This window comes from Pseudorca crassidens, chromosome 21 (genome assembly GCF_039906515.1).
Source record: "Pseudorca crassidens isolate mPseCra1 chromosome 21, mPseCra1.hap1, whole genome shotgun sequence".
NCBI classification, from domain to species: Eukaryota; Metazoa; Chordata; class Mammalia; order Artiodactyla; family Delphinidae; genus Pseudorca; species Pseudorca crassidens.
Genome location: NC_090316.1, coordinates 19,609,523 through 19,625,610, shown reverse-complemented (window position 1 = coordinate 19,625,610; position 16,088 = coordinate 19,609,523). Strand labels below are relative to the sequence as shown.

The 16,088-nt window shown below is 35.4% G+C and overlaps 2 protein-coding genes across 4 annotated transcripts in view; one reads left to right on the top strand and one right to left on the bottom strand.

The window, feature by feature from the left end:
- Positions 1-16,088, top strand: part of MSR1 (macrophage scavenger receptor 1) — a 67,903-nt gene that overhangs the window by 14,571 nt on the left and 37,244 nt on the right. For all 3 annotated transcript variants that reach the window (XM_067721600.1, XM_067721601.1, XM_067721602.1), the window contains exons 4-5: positions 938-1,350; positions 5,658-5,844. In XM_067721600.1, the coding sequence (XP_067577701.1) occupies positions 938-1,350; positions 5,658-5,844 (600 nt within the window). The remainder of the gene's footprint in view (positions 1-937; positions 1,351-5,657; positions 5,845-16,088) is intronic.
- On the bottom strand, positions 9,976-12,318 carry LOC137216186 (axonemal dynein light chain domain-containing protein 1-like). Its single transcript, XM_067722106.1, has 2 exons — positions 12,238-12,318; positions 9,976-11,937 (listed from the first exon to the last, which is right to left on the bottom strand). Exons 1-2 carry the CDS (start codon positions 12,316-12,318, stop codon positions 9,976-9,978), a joined length of 2,043 nt encoding a protein of 680 aa, XP_067578207.1.

The following is a 16,088-nucleotide window of genomic DNA, read 5'->3' as shown; positions in this document are numbered from 1 at the left end:
AAATAAATCTGGTAGAATCACACATAGAATACAATGTAGTTATTCTAATTATTTTTGTAAAACAATATTAAATAATATGCAAAAGTCTATGATAGAGTACTAATTAAAAGCTAGTTTCCAGATTGTATATAAAATCTTGCTTTTGTGATGATAATATGATAGTGGGAACAGAAATTTGATAGGCATATACCAAAATGTTAGCACTTAATTCAGGACGGTGAGACTAATGGTAAATTATTTTTCCTTATTCCTTGTCTTTTCTAAATTTTCTGCTATAAATATATGCTTTATAATAAGTAAAGAGGAGTCTTATAAAAACAATATTTTTTAAAGATAAAAAAACTTCTTTTATCCAGTTTCCTGCTCTACCAACAGGAAATTAGTTCTGTGGAAACTGAAAATGATAACTCTCTGCTAGCTTAGTGACAGGATAAGGAAGATGAGCCAACACTTTGTTCGTACAGTGGATAACACTAATATTTCTACCTTTATTGATACTACGTATTGTTTCTGTCACATTATCATTTGTCTTCATAATAACTAACCTACTCAACATGTTTACTTCAGACACTGTGCTAAGCATTATCTCGTTTTACTCTAACAGCACACCTGAGGACCAGCATACAGTGTACTTCATGATCTCTAGAATTTACTCTTACTCTCAGAGCCGTGTGCCACGACCCAGAAGATTATCTAAGCAGCAGTTCAGAAAGAGTGACTTAACTGTGGGATAAACTCTAATGTAAAGTGGGAAAAGGAGACAGTTTCCCTCTCAGCAGTATGCCTACCTTGGTTCATACTTTGTATATTTAAAATACATACCTGATTTAGGATAGTGTTCAGAACGTTAGAATGGGATGAAGTGTTGTGGAATGGAATGGTGGATGCATTGAAGGTTACGGGGCATGACTCTGTTTATTTTTACTTAAATACGCAGCTCAACTCCTGAAATGGGAAATGAAGAATTGCACAGTTGGTTCAGTTAATGCAAATGATATATCTCCAAGTCTCGCAGGAAAAGGAAATGACAGTGAAGATGCAATGAGATTTCGAGAAGTCATTATGGAACACATGAGCAATGTGGAGAAGAGAATCCAGTATCTTTCAGATAATGAAGCCAATCTCATAGATGCCAAGAATTTCCAAAATTTCAGTGTAACAACCGATCAAAGGTTTAATGACGTTCTTTTCCAGCTAAGTTCCTTACTTTCCTTCATCCAGGGACATGGAAATGTAATAGGTGAAGTCTCCAAGTCATTAATAAGTCTGAACACCACACTGCTTGATTTGCAGCTCAGTATTGCAACACTGAATGCCAAAGTCCAAGAGAATGCATTTAAACAACAAGAGGTAAGAGGTTTGTATTGGAAGGTCATACCTGGGATTGAATCCATCTAGATCCTATCTCCTCAGGTAGTCCAGGGAAGAGAAAAAGTTGCAAACCCTGTTTCAACATCATTCTACTTAACCCTGATTCCTCTTGCAATCTTACCAGAAAGTTTCAAATGGATTTACCCACTGCCTTCTCCAGATTCCCAGCAAAAGGGGAAATTTGTTTGTTTGTTTGTTTTTCATTGAATATAGACTCTCTTAGTGTATTTTAATTTTATAAATACTGTTACAATGCCTCTTGAGACTCTTGAAACCAATTATAGTTGTTAGATTATCTTAGCCGATTTGGAAAGATAGATACTCTGCATTTGCAAATTTTATATGAAACCCAAACTTTCTTCATCATCAAAGGAATGAAAACCTTATTTACATGGGCGAAGTACAAAATCTAAATTTTAAAATAGTTTGTCACTCCCAAGAAGCATCCATAAGTTTTTATGTGTAAAGGTAACTATAATTAAATAATTAAAGTTTGAATAATGTATACAACATCTTATTACCATCACAGGATCAAATACACAAGACAAGAGAGCAAAGCATCTTCCAGACCAGTTGCTAGCAAAAGTTTCTTTTCAAAGGCCCAGGTACAACCCTTAGGCTTTGAGGACCACATGGTCTCTTTTGCAACTTCTTAACTCTGCCACTGTAGCACAAAAGCAGTCGTAGACAACACATGGACAGATGAGTGAAAATGTGATCCAATAAATGTTTCTTTTCAGAAAAAGACTTTGACCCATGAATCATAATTTTCTTACCTTTGCTCTAAACTATTCTCTGGCCAACCCTCTGGGTGACTTTGTTTTGATGAGAAAGAAATTAAGAAGCAAGTTGTTTAGTTCAATATTGAATTATTTTTTGTTGTTGGGTAATTATAATTGTTCCATTCCATGAAAAAATAAGCATATGGATAAAACTTCATTACTCATGTAAAAAAATAATCTTCATACTACTACTATCTTCAGTACTAAAATCTATAAATTTTCCACCATTAGCTCAGCAAGGCTGGCGTCTTTGTAGTAGATTTTACTTGAATAGACCACTTCTTTATTAATGAGGTTGTTTTCTGTATAGATACAGTGTTATGCCATAGTGATTGTTAAAAATGGATGTCCCTTATAGAGAACAAAGAGAAGCCTCTGAAGTTGTAACATCAGGTGGCAACCAACTAAATTATTGACTAGAGAATAGACTAAACAGGTTAAGAAAGAACACCCTACATGTTTAGTTTTTGTAAAATGCAGTCACTGAGAAGACAGTGACATTGCTATTCAAATATGGAGACTGTTGGTGAACCTCATCATAACACCAACCTTAATATTCTCTCTCTGATCCTTGTCACATCTTCCAAAATCTGACTGTTAGTGTTTCCCACACGGTTAATAAGTACCCAAGCATATCAGATGCTATTGGAATATCAAGGACTCAAGCTATGGAGGAGTTAGAGAAAATTCTCAAAGAAGCAACTGTCTCCAGGGCTGAGGAACGGAGGAAAGTAAAATGTCAGCTATGGGAGTAGAAACTGATTAAATTGGAAGGAAAGAGGAAGGGAGAAGAAATATTACTTTGTGTGGAAACAGGATCAGAGGAACAGTGAGACAGGGTGTGGAGAAAAGGAAGATGGACACGATGAAAAAATAATATATTTGATATTAGTAATATCCCCAACTCATTAGAGGTTATAGAGTATCTGTGAACCCATGTAAATGAGGAGTTGAAACCAAAGTGGAAACCATTTGGAAGGCAGTAGAAGTCCTGAACCTGTTTGAAGTGATACTTAATAGAAATAACCAAACTCTGGTGATCAGTGAGCTATTCGGACAGATTGCACTTACATTTTGGAAGGGGTCACAGTATTAGATGTGGAGGTACAAGGGAAAGGAGGAACTTCCAAAGTTAATTATTTTTTCAAAGCTTTCTTTTTTTTGAGACAGTAGTCATCTGTGGAGATTTGGAATCTAGGTCAGTGCTAGTGTGTGTGCGTGTGTGCTTACTCACTGAAAACAATATTTGGAATCTCATTCTCATTGCTTAAAACAACTGTATTCATCTTTGAATCTTTAGCCCAATGCAGGAATAAGTAAATTAAATGAATGCCTCAATCAGTAAATGCTGTTTGAGGAAAAGACTTATAAGTAATAGCAGCGTAATATTTAGCAAGGACAGACCAAGCATTAATTTGAAAGAAAAGAGAACACTGACACAAAATCAAAGAGAGACGTGGGATTTATCCTCTCCATTGTACGTACAAAGGACTGTAAGAATGCAAAAATAAATGCCTGTTTCTAGCAGTGCCACTGGTGATGAACTGTGGACGGTGTGTGTAGGTGCTGTATAGCACTTTAAAAAATATATCAAATGCATTTTCTCTCTTCCTAATAAAACTTATTTCAAGTGAAATATGGTTAATGTGAGCACCACATGCAGTTTTCAAAGAAGGAAAAAAAAGGCAGCCGCAGCTTTAGGTATGAAAAACATGGGCGGCTCCCAGGGCTTAGGTAGCAAAATCACCAGCTAGTCCCGTGACTTTTGCTCTGTGGATATCAGGAACTACCTGACAGCTGGAGCAATTTGCAGCCACCTAAATGACATCGAGCATATTTACCATGTTGCTGCACTCTGCAAATATCCATGTTCACTATCCCACCTTTATACCATAGTGTACGGAAAATGCCAAATAGGGAGGGAGGCGGTAGAGGGTAGAGAAATTCTAATCTAGAACAAGGTTTTGGATGGGGAAAGCCATTGGAGCAGTAAAAATGGATGTCTCTCTGCTTGAGTACACTGCTATTGTAGAGGCAGATCTGGTACATGTTCACTTCTTTCCAAAGGTTTTACTTGACTCTCTTGATCCTCTCACTTCAACTTGTCCAGTCCAGTGAAGGGAGGTGAAATTTTCTCTTCATACCTGGATTAATTAACAATAAACCACTGGTTTATTTCTTTGTGCAAATGGGAGATGAGAATCTATCAACAGTTAAACTTAGAAGTCCTTAGAAAAGTATAGAGCATACCATGGAAACAGAGGATGCAATAAAAGAACAGAGAGACAGAAAACATTACCAGGATAGATGAGAAGGTTAGGTACATTGGAAAGAGAAAGCCCAGCGCCCAAAGGAAAACCAAGCAAAAGACTTGAAAGGAAAAGCAGTAAAGAAAAACATTGTCAAAAACTTTATGACTAGATACTTCATTTGAAAAACAAATTAAACAAGGTTTTATTATGTTTACTCTTACTCTACAAAGTTAAATATATTGATGAATACCTAGGATTTGAGTGCAAAAGTAAGCATTCATGTACACTGAGAAAGATTTAAAAAATGGTCCCATATATTTGGAGGGTGGTGTGGCAGTAGTGAACAAAATTTTAATATTTAGTCCCTTTGATCAGATCCACTTCCAGGAAGCTGTCCTATAGAAGTGCTTGTATAAATATGTAGATATATATAAAATGGTGTTCATTTCAGCATTATTTATATGCAGCTCAAAACTCTTATCAATAGATATCAAATAAATTATGAAAAATACATGCAATACAATTCCACTATAGAAAATAAGGCAGTCTCTAAGTATTTTAATAGGTAAATATTCTTATATTATTGAGTGAAAAATAAAAGCATAATCCAGAATGTAGTACAGTCTGTCTTGCTCAGTCTCCAGATATGCACGCATGTATGTAAATACGCACAAAATATATATGCATTTGAAACCGTAAAATAATAATGAAATCTCAATGCAGAGGCAATAAAAAAGCTGAACATGAGGTATTGTTAATGCTAGTTGAGATTTTATTGAATCTGAAAAGCTATCCTTAATGTTCATTACCACTGAGAATTATGACATTAAACTTCGTTATTGCTATAAAACAGTTTAATATACAAATCTATTTAATTTAAGGAACTGTAATTAAGTACAGTGTAAAGAATTTCACTTCAGATAAATTAAGAAACATATGACAAGTTTTTAATTTTATTTTTAGCATTTTGACATGTATATATTTGGGAATAGAAGCATACCTTAGATATATATTTAACCAATTTTTTTCTGGCAGAGGGTGTGAAAATTCAGCCATTCAGTTAAAAGAGGAATGCTTCAAAACCAAAGAATTACTATTTTAAAATTGTTCTCTAATTTCTATATTCTTATTCCATAATATTACCGTAATATTTTACATTTTTTAAAAACCCGACTTGTAGAGCTTCTTAAACTTATATATTTGATAATTATGTGTGTAACAAAAATTGCGGACGTTTGCTTATGTTTCACAGGAGATGAGTAAATTAGACGAGCGTGTGTACAATACGTCAGCAGAAATTAAGTCTCTGGAAGAAAAACAAGTGCATTTGGAACAGGAAATAAAAGGAGAAGTGAAACTGTTGAATAACATCACTAATGATCTCAGGCTGAAGGATTGGGAACATTCTCAGACACTGAAAAATATCACTTTAATTCAAGGTAAAATATCCTCTCATTCTCCAGATGATGATGTACTAAAATGCACTGATATATGCAGAAATTTGATATGGGAAACTCTCTGGTTTTAAAATAGTTTACTACAAATTTTACCACAAAGATCCAGAGGAAGGAGCCTTGAGATCATATCAAGACATGTTAAGATGACAGTATCTTGGTATCCTTTAAATGGTGATTTCAAAAAAAGCAAAAAACAAATGAAATTGCTCTTACGGGTTAACGAATTATTGTTCAGAATTTCTCATATGTACAAATACAAGTTTTCTGTGAGGCACAAAGTTCTCTACCTGTCTGTAAATCAAGCTTGTTAATTCTATTTTTCTAAACTTACAGATTTTTTCTTCTTACCTGATCAATTGTATTATTAATTAGAAAGGTCTTTTGAATTCTCCAAAAAAACAATGAGTCTGTCAATTTCTTCTTTAGCTCCTGTGAGTAAAACAAGGTGAATTGAATCTTACTGACTTCTAAATTAGTATATATATCATATATATTTCTATACTAGGTTTTAGTCATTATTTACATTTTAACTTTTTTTTTCATATTTTACTTTCAACCTTTGTTATCATTTGTATTAGGCTTGTCTCTTGTAAAGAATAGTTCTTAATATTTACTATGCAATCTGGCCATCTCTTTTCACCATATTTATTTCTACTGTCATTTTATGCTCCATTTCTGTCCAGTCCCATGTTCCTTTTGCTTTCCTTCCATGTCAACTTTAGTATTATTTGAAATTTTTCTCATTAAACTTTTCTCTCTATCAAGGGCACCAAAAAGATTTTGGAAACCTTATATTTATTTTTATTTTGCTGATAGTCATCTTTAAAATTTATCTTAAAGTCACAAGTTGATCAGTATCTTCACCTTCATCCTCAAATATACAAGGAAATTAAAACACTCTGATGACCCTCTTCCCTGGTTTCCTGCTGTCTTTGAGTATAGCTCATTTCTATTTTATGTATTTTTTAAACCAAGAATTAAGTCAAGATTGTTTTTCTTACATGATACAGACAATATTTATATAGATTAGCCCATGAGTTTGCCAGTTTTTCCTCCTCCTAAATGTATCTGTGACATCTCTTCTGGGATCATTTTTTTCTTCCTGAAGTATTATTTGGAGATTTGTTTAGTGAAAGTCCATTGGTGGTGAGATGTTTTGATTTCATTTTTTCTATTTTGTCCTTGATCTTTAAAATTGTTTTACCACATACATATTTCTTAGGGTAACAGTTATTATTTTTATTCGTATTTTCTTCTGGTTTATGGCCTTTCTTATTGCTTTTAAAATGATTATGACCACATTGCTTGCCATTATCTTTGTCTTTAATACCTACAATTTCATTAGTCTGTGTTTTTTATGTCGACAGTTTTTCCATGTGGCATTTGTTTTACTTCATTTTCTTCCTAAATCCACTTATATTTGTGGATTAAGTCTATCATAAATTTGGGAACATCATCAGCTTCAGTCTCTTTGAATATTGCCTCTTCACAATTCTCTCTATCCTTTCCTCTGTAACACTAGTTAAATTCATGTTGGATCTTCTTATTCTAGCTACCATGTCTGTTAAGCTCTACTTTACACTTTCAATTGTTAATTCTTATTAGAATAAGAGAAACAGAAACCCATGTGATTTCATCTTACATAACACTAGTTTAGGATAATTAGGAACTCTTAATATCCAAATTTTTACAAGAAAAGAAAAATTAAAAAAATAAGTCCCAGAGACTATTTACAGTACGATTTTTGTTTCTAATGCTCATGATTTAGTAAAAGTAAATAATGTGTATTTATACATACACATTTAATGAGAATGGTTGTTTTTAAAATGTAAGAAAATGAGAAACACAAAATTCAGATTAATGATCGTTTTTGAAAAGGAAGAAGATGAGCGAGATGGGAAAGCGGCTAAATAGATAGCTGTTTGTTGGGTTGTAATGTTGCAGGTATATTTATTATTATGTTTATAGCTAACTGGTATAGAATATATTGCATGTATTCTTTTTTTTATAAATTTCTTTCTTTCTCTCTTTCTTTCTTTCTCTTTTTTTCTCTTTCTTTCTGTCTTTCCTTCTTTCTTTCTTTCTCTTTCTTTCTTTCTTTTAGTTGGGTCTTTGTTGCTGCATGCAGGCTTTCTCTAGTTGCGGCTAGCGGGGCTACTCTTCTTTGCGGTACATGGCCTTCTCATTGCATTGGCTTCTCTTGTTGTGGAGCACAGGCTCTAGGCGTGCAGGCTTCAGTAGTTGTGGCACACGGGCTCAGTAGTTGTGGCTCGCAGGCTCTAGAGGGCAGGCTCAGTAGTTGTGACGCATGGGCTTAGTTGCTGTGCGGCATGTGGGATCTTCCCGGACCAGGGCTTGAACCCTTGTCCCCTGCATTGGCAGTCGGATTCTTAACCACTGCACCACCAGGGAAGCCTCTACTGCATGTTTTCTTTAAGTATTACATTGAAACCAATGATAAAGAAAAATTGAATTAATCAGCTTTCACTCTAACAGTTAGACATTCCACTTGGGATTTCGAATTCCACTTGGGATTTCAATTAAATATCCCCAACTTTACAAATCCACCCTCCCCCTCCCCCTCCCCCTCCCCCTCTCCCTCTCTTTTTTTTTTGGCCATGCCACACGGCATGTGGGATCTTAGTTCCCTGACCAGGGATCGAACCTGCGCCAAGCCCTTAGTTCTTGAGAGCACCTACCCTCATCCACCCCTCAAATCTGTTGGTTCTCTAGTCTTATCTGTCAATTGAGTCATTGTCCAACTAGTAACTCACTCCAAGGTCTTGGAAGCAAGCTTTGATTTCTCCCTTTCTCTCACTCCCTGTATCCAATCCATATATGAGTCCTGTTAACTCTTCTTCCATATGATAAAACTCCTTCTCACTGTCTCCTCTGCTATGACTCTAATTCAAGCAACTGTATTACAGCCTGGTGTACTACATCAGCTTCCCAATTGTTCTCCCTGATTCTACTCTTAATCCATTCTACAGAGAGCAAAAGAGTGTTATTGAAATAATAATGTTAATAACATATGATTAGATCTTTTATCTCTTAAAACCCTCCAATATCTTCCCATTGAGCTTGGAATAAAATCTGAACTCCTACCTGATCTGGCACCCATCTCCTTATCTGCCCTCTTTTCTAATTTTCCCTCTGTCTAGCTTGGAAGAGCTGGAAGAATGAAAGTGCCATTGAACAATATAAGTTAACAAGCAGGAAGTGCTGGTTTCACTTCTTGCTGTCATAATGTGCACTAGAGAGCTCTCTCCCTTTAAATGTTCTCTTAGCTTTCTGTTCTCCTTAGATCCACTCAAAGTTACCTTTCTAGTGATAATTTCTCCCTCCCCATTCTTATTATCTCTCTATATCATGGTGTGCTTTAACTTCCTCATAGTATTTAAAACTACATGATACTGTTTCATATATACATTTGCTTATTTGTTTATCACAGATCTTCTCGAATAAAATGCGAATTCCATGAGGTTGGGTCTTGTCTCTCTTGTCTGTCTCTCCATACACAGCACCTGTTAGAGTGCCTGGTATATGGTGGGTGAGCAAATGTATATGCCTTAAAGGAATAAGTGAAAGTAACACTTCCCTTTTATGAAGTTACACTTTGTTTTTGTTTTTTTTTTTTTTGAGAAGAATGAGTTTTAAAATCCTCTCAAGAGATCAACTTCCAACATGACAGTGGGAGGAGAAAAGGTGACCCACTCTCCAGTGAAATTAGTGAAAATTACTAAAACAAAACAAAAACCATTGAAAGCTTCTGGAAATGGTTCTAAGGACAAACAGCAACTGAAGAAACTTATATTCAAGACAATTTATGAAGATTCAGTAGGAAAGGCAAGAGTCTATGGTATTTGAACCGAAACTACTCCCGCTCTTCCCCTTCTCAGCTCAGGGAGGCAGAAACTCCACCCTAGACTGCTGTAGTTAAGAACCCAGGACTCCCTCACCCTCCAGCTCCCAGTCAGATGGCTTTCTTACTTGGAGGAAGAGGATGTCAAAGTTTTTTATCTGACCCCAAATACCCATTGCTGAGGCGAAGTACTGAGAAAATGCAGTTGAGACGTGGGGATCCCCTTCTACCCAGCAGAGAGCTATGGGAACTTACGAGCCAGAATCCACATCTATGTACTGCGGAACAGTACCAATAACGTTTAACGATGCATCCAACTGAGATTTCATTTCATTACTTTTTTCATTAAGTCCCTCCCATTCTTCAAGAAGCAGTTCAGGAAACTCCAGCAGGCTTTCCAACTTGAAAGAACAGAATTCAAGAGAACTAACCAAACTTGGAAGAATTTTAGAGATACCATTATCCCCATTTATTCTTATTTCAAATTCTTTGTAGAGTCTTCCTGTACTTTTCACAATTTCCTCCATGTGCTTCTGCTCTGGTGGTAACTTTCCCTCCATACTTTTATAGCGACTAAATATCCCAAGCCCAATATCTGCCCAGCTTTCCTGTAAACGTTTAATAATCTTGAGACAATCATATTTTGACACTAGAAGATCCCCAGAAAATTTGTCTTTGTCTTCAGTCAACATCTTTTGCCACTGCTTGAAGTCTTGAACAACTGATTCAAATCTATTTTCTTTACTAGGGGATAGAATGTCTTTTCCAGTATTATTTCTGAAGAACTGCTGCCATTTGACGAGGCCATCCTTAACACTTTGCAATTTTTCTCTTGTAGACTCTTCATTTTGTTCCACTTCCTGTTTAAATTTATTCACTAAGTTTCTCCATTTCTCCGTCAACTTCTGCAACAGTGCAAGGTCTGCAGTGTCCTTAGTTGACAGCAGTATGATGAAATGCTTAGTATATTTATTCCAGCCTTTTTCATTGAGGTAAAGTCTTTTAGCCAACATGACTTTATTTCTTTCAATTACCTTTACGGACAATTCATATGTGGCTGAGCTCCAGATATCTCTTTCTGCCATTAACTGTTTAATATCACTCTCCATCCTTCCTCTTTGTAACGTATATAAGTCATGATATTCTTCTACAATTCTGGCATTCTTTTCAGCGTCTAAAAGAGCTTGTGCCAAAGCTCTGTGGGCCTTCTCTGCTTCCTTTGTTAATTTCATATCATGTGCCTGAACCAAACACAGCTCCCTGATCAGTTCCTCAATAACATTATTAAAATTGAACAGTTCTTCTAAAATGCGCTGGTCCATCACTCGCTGAGTTACCATGTCTTTGTAGAAGTCAGTCATATGCCAGGCAATTTGATCAAGCATTTGTACATACCGCTCTCTGATTTTGGATAGTAGTTCTCCTCTATCTGCACAGTCCACACTGACTTGTCGAATAAGTTCATGAAATACTATATTATAAATGGTCTGTTCCTTCTTCAATATATGAAGTAGTTTGTGCATCTTGGTTGGCCCTGTATATGCCTGATTTTCCACACCAGCCCTCTCTAGCATAGCATCCATCACATCATTCAGCTGGACCACTTCTACTCTTTTATTAGGTTTCATGGATGGGAAGAGCAATAGTCTATTTTCACTATCTGTGAGGAGAGTAGTATATTTGTCATCATAACACTCCAAACCTGAAACTCCTGTATTTGACACAATATGAAATTCTTCAGGAATCAAAGTATCTGTTAGTTTCTTTGGCTTATGAGGCACAAGGACACCATCACGTGACTGTAATGAACAATCCATTTGTGGGGGACAAACTGCGCTCTCCCTAGTCTCTCCTTTAACATATTTAACATCGTACAGAAAAGAAATATCCCTTCCAGCTCCCGTTAGGGAAACGGGATGGTCAATCAGATATTTGAACTTATTTCTTCGAATAGGGTTATGCCAAACGTGGTCAACAGGGCGTGGAAGAGTACCCTTTGGGGTTTTAATTTTCTTAGGAGGCAGTAAGTTTTCAGGACAAGGACCAGCATTGGCTGTATAGGTCAGAGAAAGTAGAACTTCCTGAGGGATGAACTCATTCTGAAAGGAAGTAGGAAGGGGTTTCGACGGATCCACCAGACTTTTTTTCTCCCTTAGTTTAGGAAGTCCTCTAAACTGTGCTTCTCGCCAGATATCTTGTAGCCGCACCTTTTCCTATGAAGTTACACTTTGTAATGGCAATGTCATTCTTCCAGATTTCCAAGGTAGAAATTTTAATTGTTGTTGTTATTTTCTCCCGGAATACCATTACTTCTTATGTTCCACATTCTCTAACCCCTTGTCACTCCTTTATATTCTGTGTAAACTATTCTTATCATTACTCTGCCAGACTATTGAAATAGTCTTGCAATCCTTTCCTGCCTCAGTCTTTCAGACTACAATCCTTTCTACACTCTTGTTAGAATGCAGCCTTCCTAGAGGGACACCCTAGATTGCAAAGAGACTCTCTATCACCTCCTTATTACACATACACTTTTCTCTGCAGCGCTCAAGTTCTTCTGTAGTGCTTCTCTTAACTACTTTTGAATGCCTCATTCCCTGTCTTTTCCCTTTTTGACACCAAATATTTCAATTGATTTTACTGTGATTCTGACATGCCCAATACTTTTTACATCCTGCCTCATGGCTTTTCCTTCACTTGAAAGAATATCTTTCCTCTTCTATTTGTATCTGAAAATATCTTATCTATCATTAATGTCCATAGATGACATACATGCAACCTCTTCCATGAAGCTTTCTCTGGTCCCACTGTAGTAATACTCTTGCTAACATTTATATCTTGCTTACTTTTGAACATTAAGTATTCTTTCACAAGATAATTCCTAATATGATTGTCATATCTAAAAATATCTCATACTGTCTTCTATCGAAATGTTGTCTCTTACTGGAAACAGTAAGTTCATTAAAATTACGGGCTAGTTTTTATATCCTCTACAGCATCTAGTCATAATTTTTAATAAATATTTATTAAACTATAACCCAAGAGAGACATTGTATTAATTAATGAGTGCTTTATCTAATGTCGGTTGTAGGATCAGTGTCATTACTTGGTGTCCCTCCTCTTTTATGTTAGCAATTACTAAATATTTATGAAGATTAAAGAGGTAGAGATATTTTAATATATTTCTCAAGTAATTATAGCAATTAAAGTCTAAAGGACTAAATGAAATTTCATTGTTGAAATGAAATGGTGAAGCAGAATTTGGTGGGGAGTGGGGGATAACATGACTTTAAAAGACAAAGTTGTTAAACATTTGAGGAAGGAACTTAAGAGAAATTAAGAGAAATAAAATATGACTCTGCTGAAAGCAGTGGTTATGTGGAAAAATTTTAAGCATATTTTTTTTCCAGAAACTAAAAGCACCAAAAAGAGAAAAAAATGTATCAGTTGATCAATTGTCATGATAAAGAAGAAGAAGTGATTGATAGAATTTGAATTTGGAGATTTGTGCAATTAATTATTGGGATTTAAGAAATGAATTGTGTCTTTAACCACTATGTAAAAGAAAAATTCATCTCAGGAATAATGAAAGAACAGATGACCAAAATGAAATCAATTAATTTTGGAAAAGTATAGCCTAGAACATCAGGAAAGAAGTATTCTAGTTCTGATTTTACCCAACTGGCTTTAAGACCTTGGGAATTCACTCTCAGACCTCTATAATTATGTTTGACTAAGCAAGCTTTAAGGCTTCATCCAGATTAAACACCTCTAAGTCAGTGAGCATGAAAACTGGAAGAAAAAAGAAAAAAAATAAAGAGGTTTAAATAGCAGCAGCCTAGAAGACTTGGCGGATTTTTGTGGTGATCTACATGTGAGGCAGGATTGAGAACAAAGTAGGAAATTTATGATCGTAATGAACACGACATGGAGAAGAATAGCTCTGGAAATTTTGGCAGATATTATTAGTGCTAATGTTATCATCTGAGGATTTTAAATGATGTGATGTTCCTGGGTTTTCTTTCCCAGTAAATTGGGTAATTTTGATCTATGATATTTTTAAATTACTGAGTATTTTAAATCAGTACATCTCTGTGGCTAAGTAGATGTCTTAGTTTTCCTTAAAAACAAAAAATCATAGGGAGACAGCTAATAGCGGATTTGGTGGTGTGTTTTATAGAGGGAATTGTTCATGGCAAATTACTGCTATAGCATTTATGAATTATCCCTCTAACTTTGCAGTTAGATGGTACTAAAGATGATGAAAAATAGTGGAATTCTTATGGGTTCTTGATCTAGGGCAGATCAGATGTTTTGAACAATATTAATCTAGTGTCCTTTGACATATGTTAGCAAGAGAGCTACCAGGAAGCATTGTGTCCATTATTGATGCACAGAGGTGGTTGTTGATGTGATTACGGGACAGAATTTTGAAAGGTTAAATAGTAACTCAGAACCAAGAAGGTGACTACAATAGACTTGAAGTCTCAGACTTAAAGTTCTTCATTCTTTTTTTCCATAACGTGGCAGAATAAATGGCTACATTTCTTTATGTAGAATGATACATAAAAACAAATGTCTGTTGATGCAGACATTTGTTTTTAAACTGAAATAAATGAATGAATGAGGGTGGAATAGACAAAATATATTCACACCAGATTTTAATAAAGAACCCTCTAGATTAGTCCAGCTGCAGTATGATAAGGATGTGAGCAACAGCAGGATTGGAGAGACCAGTTTTGGAAGGTAGATGAGAGCATTACGTTGATAATGTTCTCAAAAGTTCTACATAAGAAGCTAAGAGAAAGTAGTATATGATCTGTGTACTTCTATCCCTCCAAACTATCAAAAAGACACTTAAACCATTGAGATGCTTTCCACAGTTTGCTCTAGGCAGTCGAAGACACATAACAAATTACAGAATTTAAACAGAATGTAATGGGTGAGATTAATGTTACATGAAGACTAAGATAACAGTAAAAATGTAACATCCAACACACTCAGAACTCTTGAAGGAAAGACTTTACCTCGTTTTCTTACTCTGGGATTCAAGTACCTGGTATCAGCATTTTTATATAGAAATAGACAAAGAGGGATCTTTAACCCTGAATTTTATAAAATAGCATAGATGTATTTGTTATGATTGAGTTAATGCTCCAACATTTGAGCTGTGTACAGTTACTATACATAGTTACATGCAAAATAATTGAAAAGATAGTGAGTTCCATTTCTTACTTATTAAAGAAATGGTGAAAACTCTTGATCTCAGAGGCTAAGAGCCCAGAGCTAATCTGTGTCCCTTGTTTCTTGTCTCACACCTTCTAGTTTTTCCTGGAATGTCTGTCTTGCTTTAGAGCCCTAATCACTGAATCACAGTCTTTTCATGTGCAATTTTTTTTCAAAATGCCATCCTGGAGTACTGTGGATTTGCTTCCCTTTAATTTGCTCAGCAAAATTCAAGCTGCAAATTGAGTCTTTCTGTCCTGCTTGCCCCCTCCATTGTCACTGTGCAGAGATGAATGAACCGCAGCTGTGTTCACGGTTGTGGGAATTAAAACCCCTTTGTTGGGAGAAACTACATTCTGCAGGAATAGAAGATGCGTAGATTCCCATTGATGTAGAACCATGACATCTCTTGTGGACACCTTAATATATGTTTCCATCATTAAGCTATAGCTTAGGAGAATTTGCTAGTTGTTACTACAACTACTTAATGCCCAGTAGTATGCAATTTGCATGATGATTATGTAAAAAACAAAAAACAAAAAATATACAACAAAAACAGAAAATAAATGTTAGTGATTATTCTCTTAAGATGATAGAATTATGTATTATATTTTCCTCATTTTTTCTAGGCTTTTATATTTCCTATAGTATGTAGTTACTATTGTAATGAAAATGCAATAAAACCTTACAGCCCAATGGTGTGTATGAAGGGAAATGAATGATGTGCCATTGAGAAGAGCAACGATATCTGGAAAATTAAGTCACCAGGGAAGGAAGGTGCTAAAACTCAAGTTGGACCTTGAAAAATCAGAAACAGATCAGAAAAATGGAGAGAGGCAAGGGACAAGGATTTCAAAAGAAGCAAAGAAAATGGACAGAATATATTTACTCATAAGATTATCATTATTTATGGAGCCCCTTCTTAGAATCTTTCAAGTATCATATCTCCCCACCCGATTAAAATTTGTAAACAAGTGCTCTCTAACCAGTGATGCTAAACATAGTTGTGTGTTATCCTTGCTGTCCTTGAACCACGGAAATTGAAAATGACTCTTTTAAAACATCACTATTTGATTATTCTATGGTATGTCCAGGTTCATTTCTTCCTTTTGGAATTGAAAAGAAATTGCTAAGTGTT

Coding starts and splice junctions, on each gene's coding strand:
- LOC137216186 (XM_067722106.1), bottom strand. CDS start 12,318: ATGAGGCATTCAAAAGTAGTTAAGAGAAGCACTACAGAAGAACTTGAG. Junction 11,938..12,237: donor AGTGTATGTGTAATAAGGAG/GTGATAGAGAGT, acceptor GTAACTTCATAG/GAAAAGGTGCGGCTACAAGA.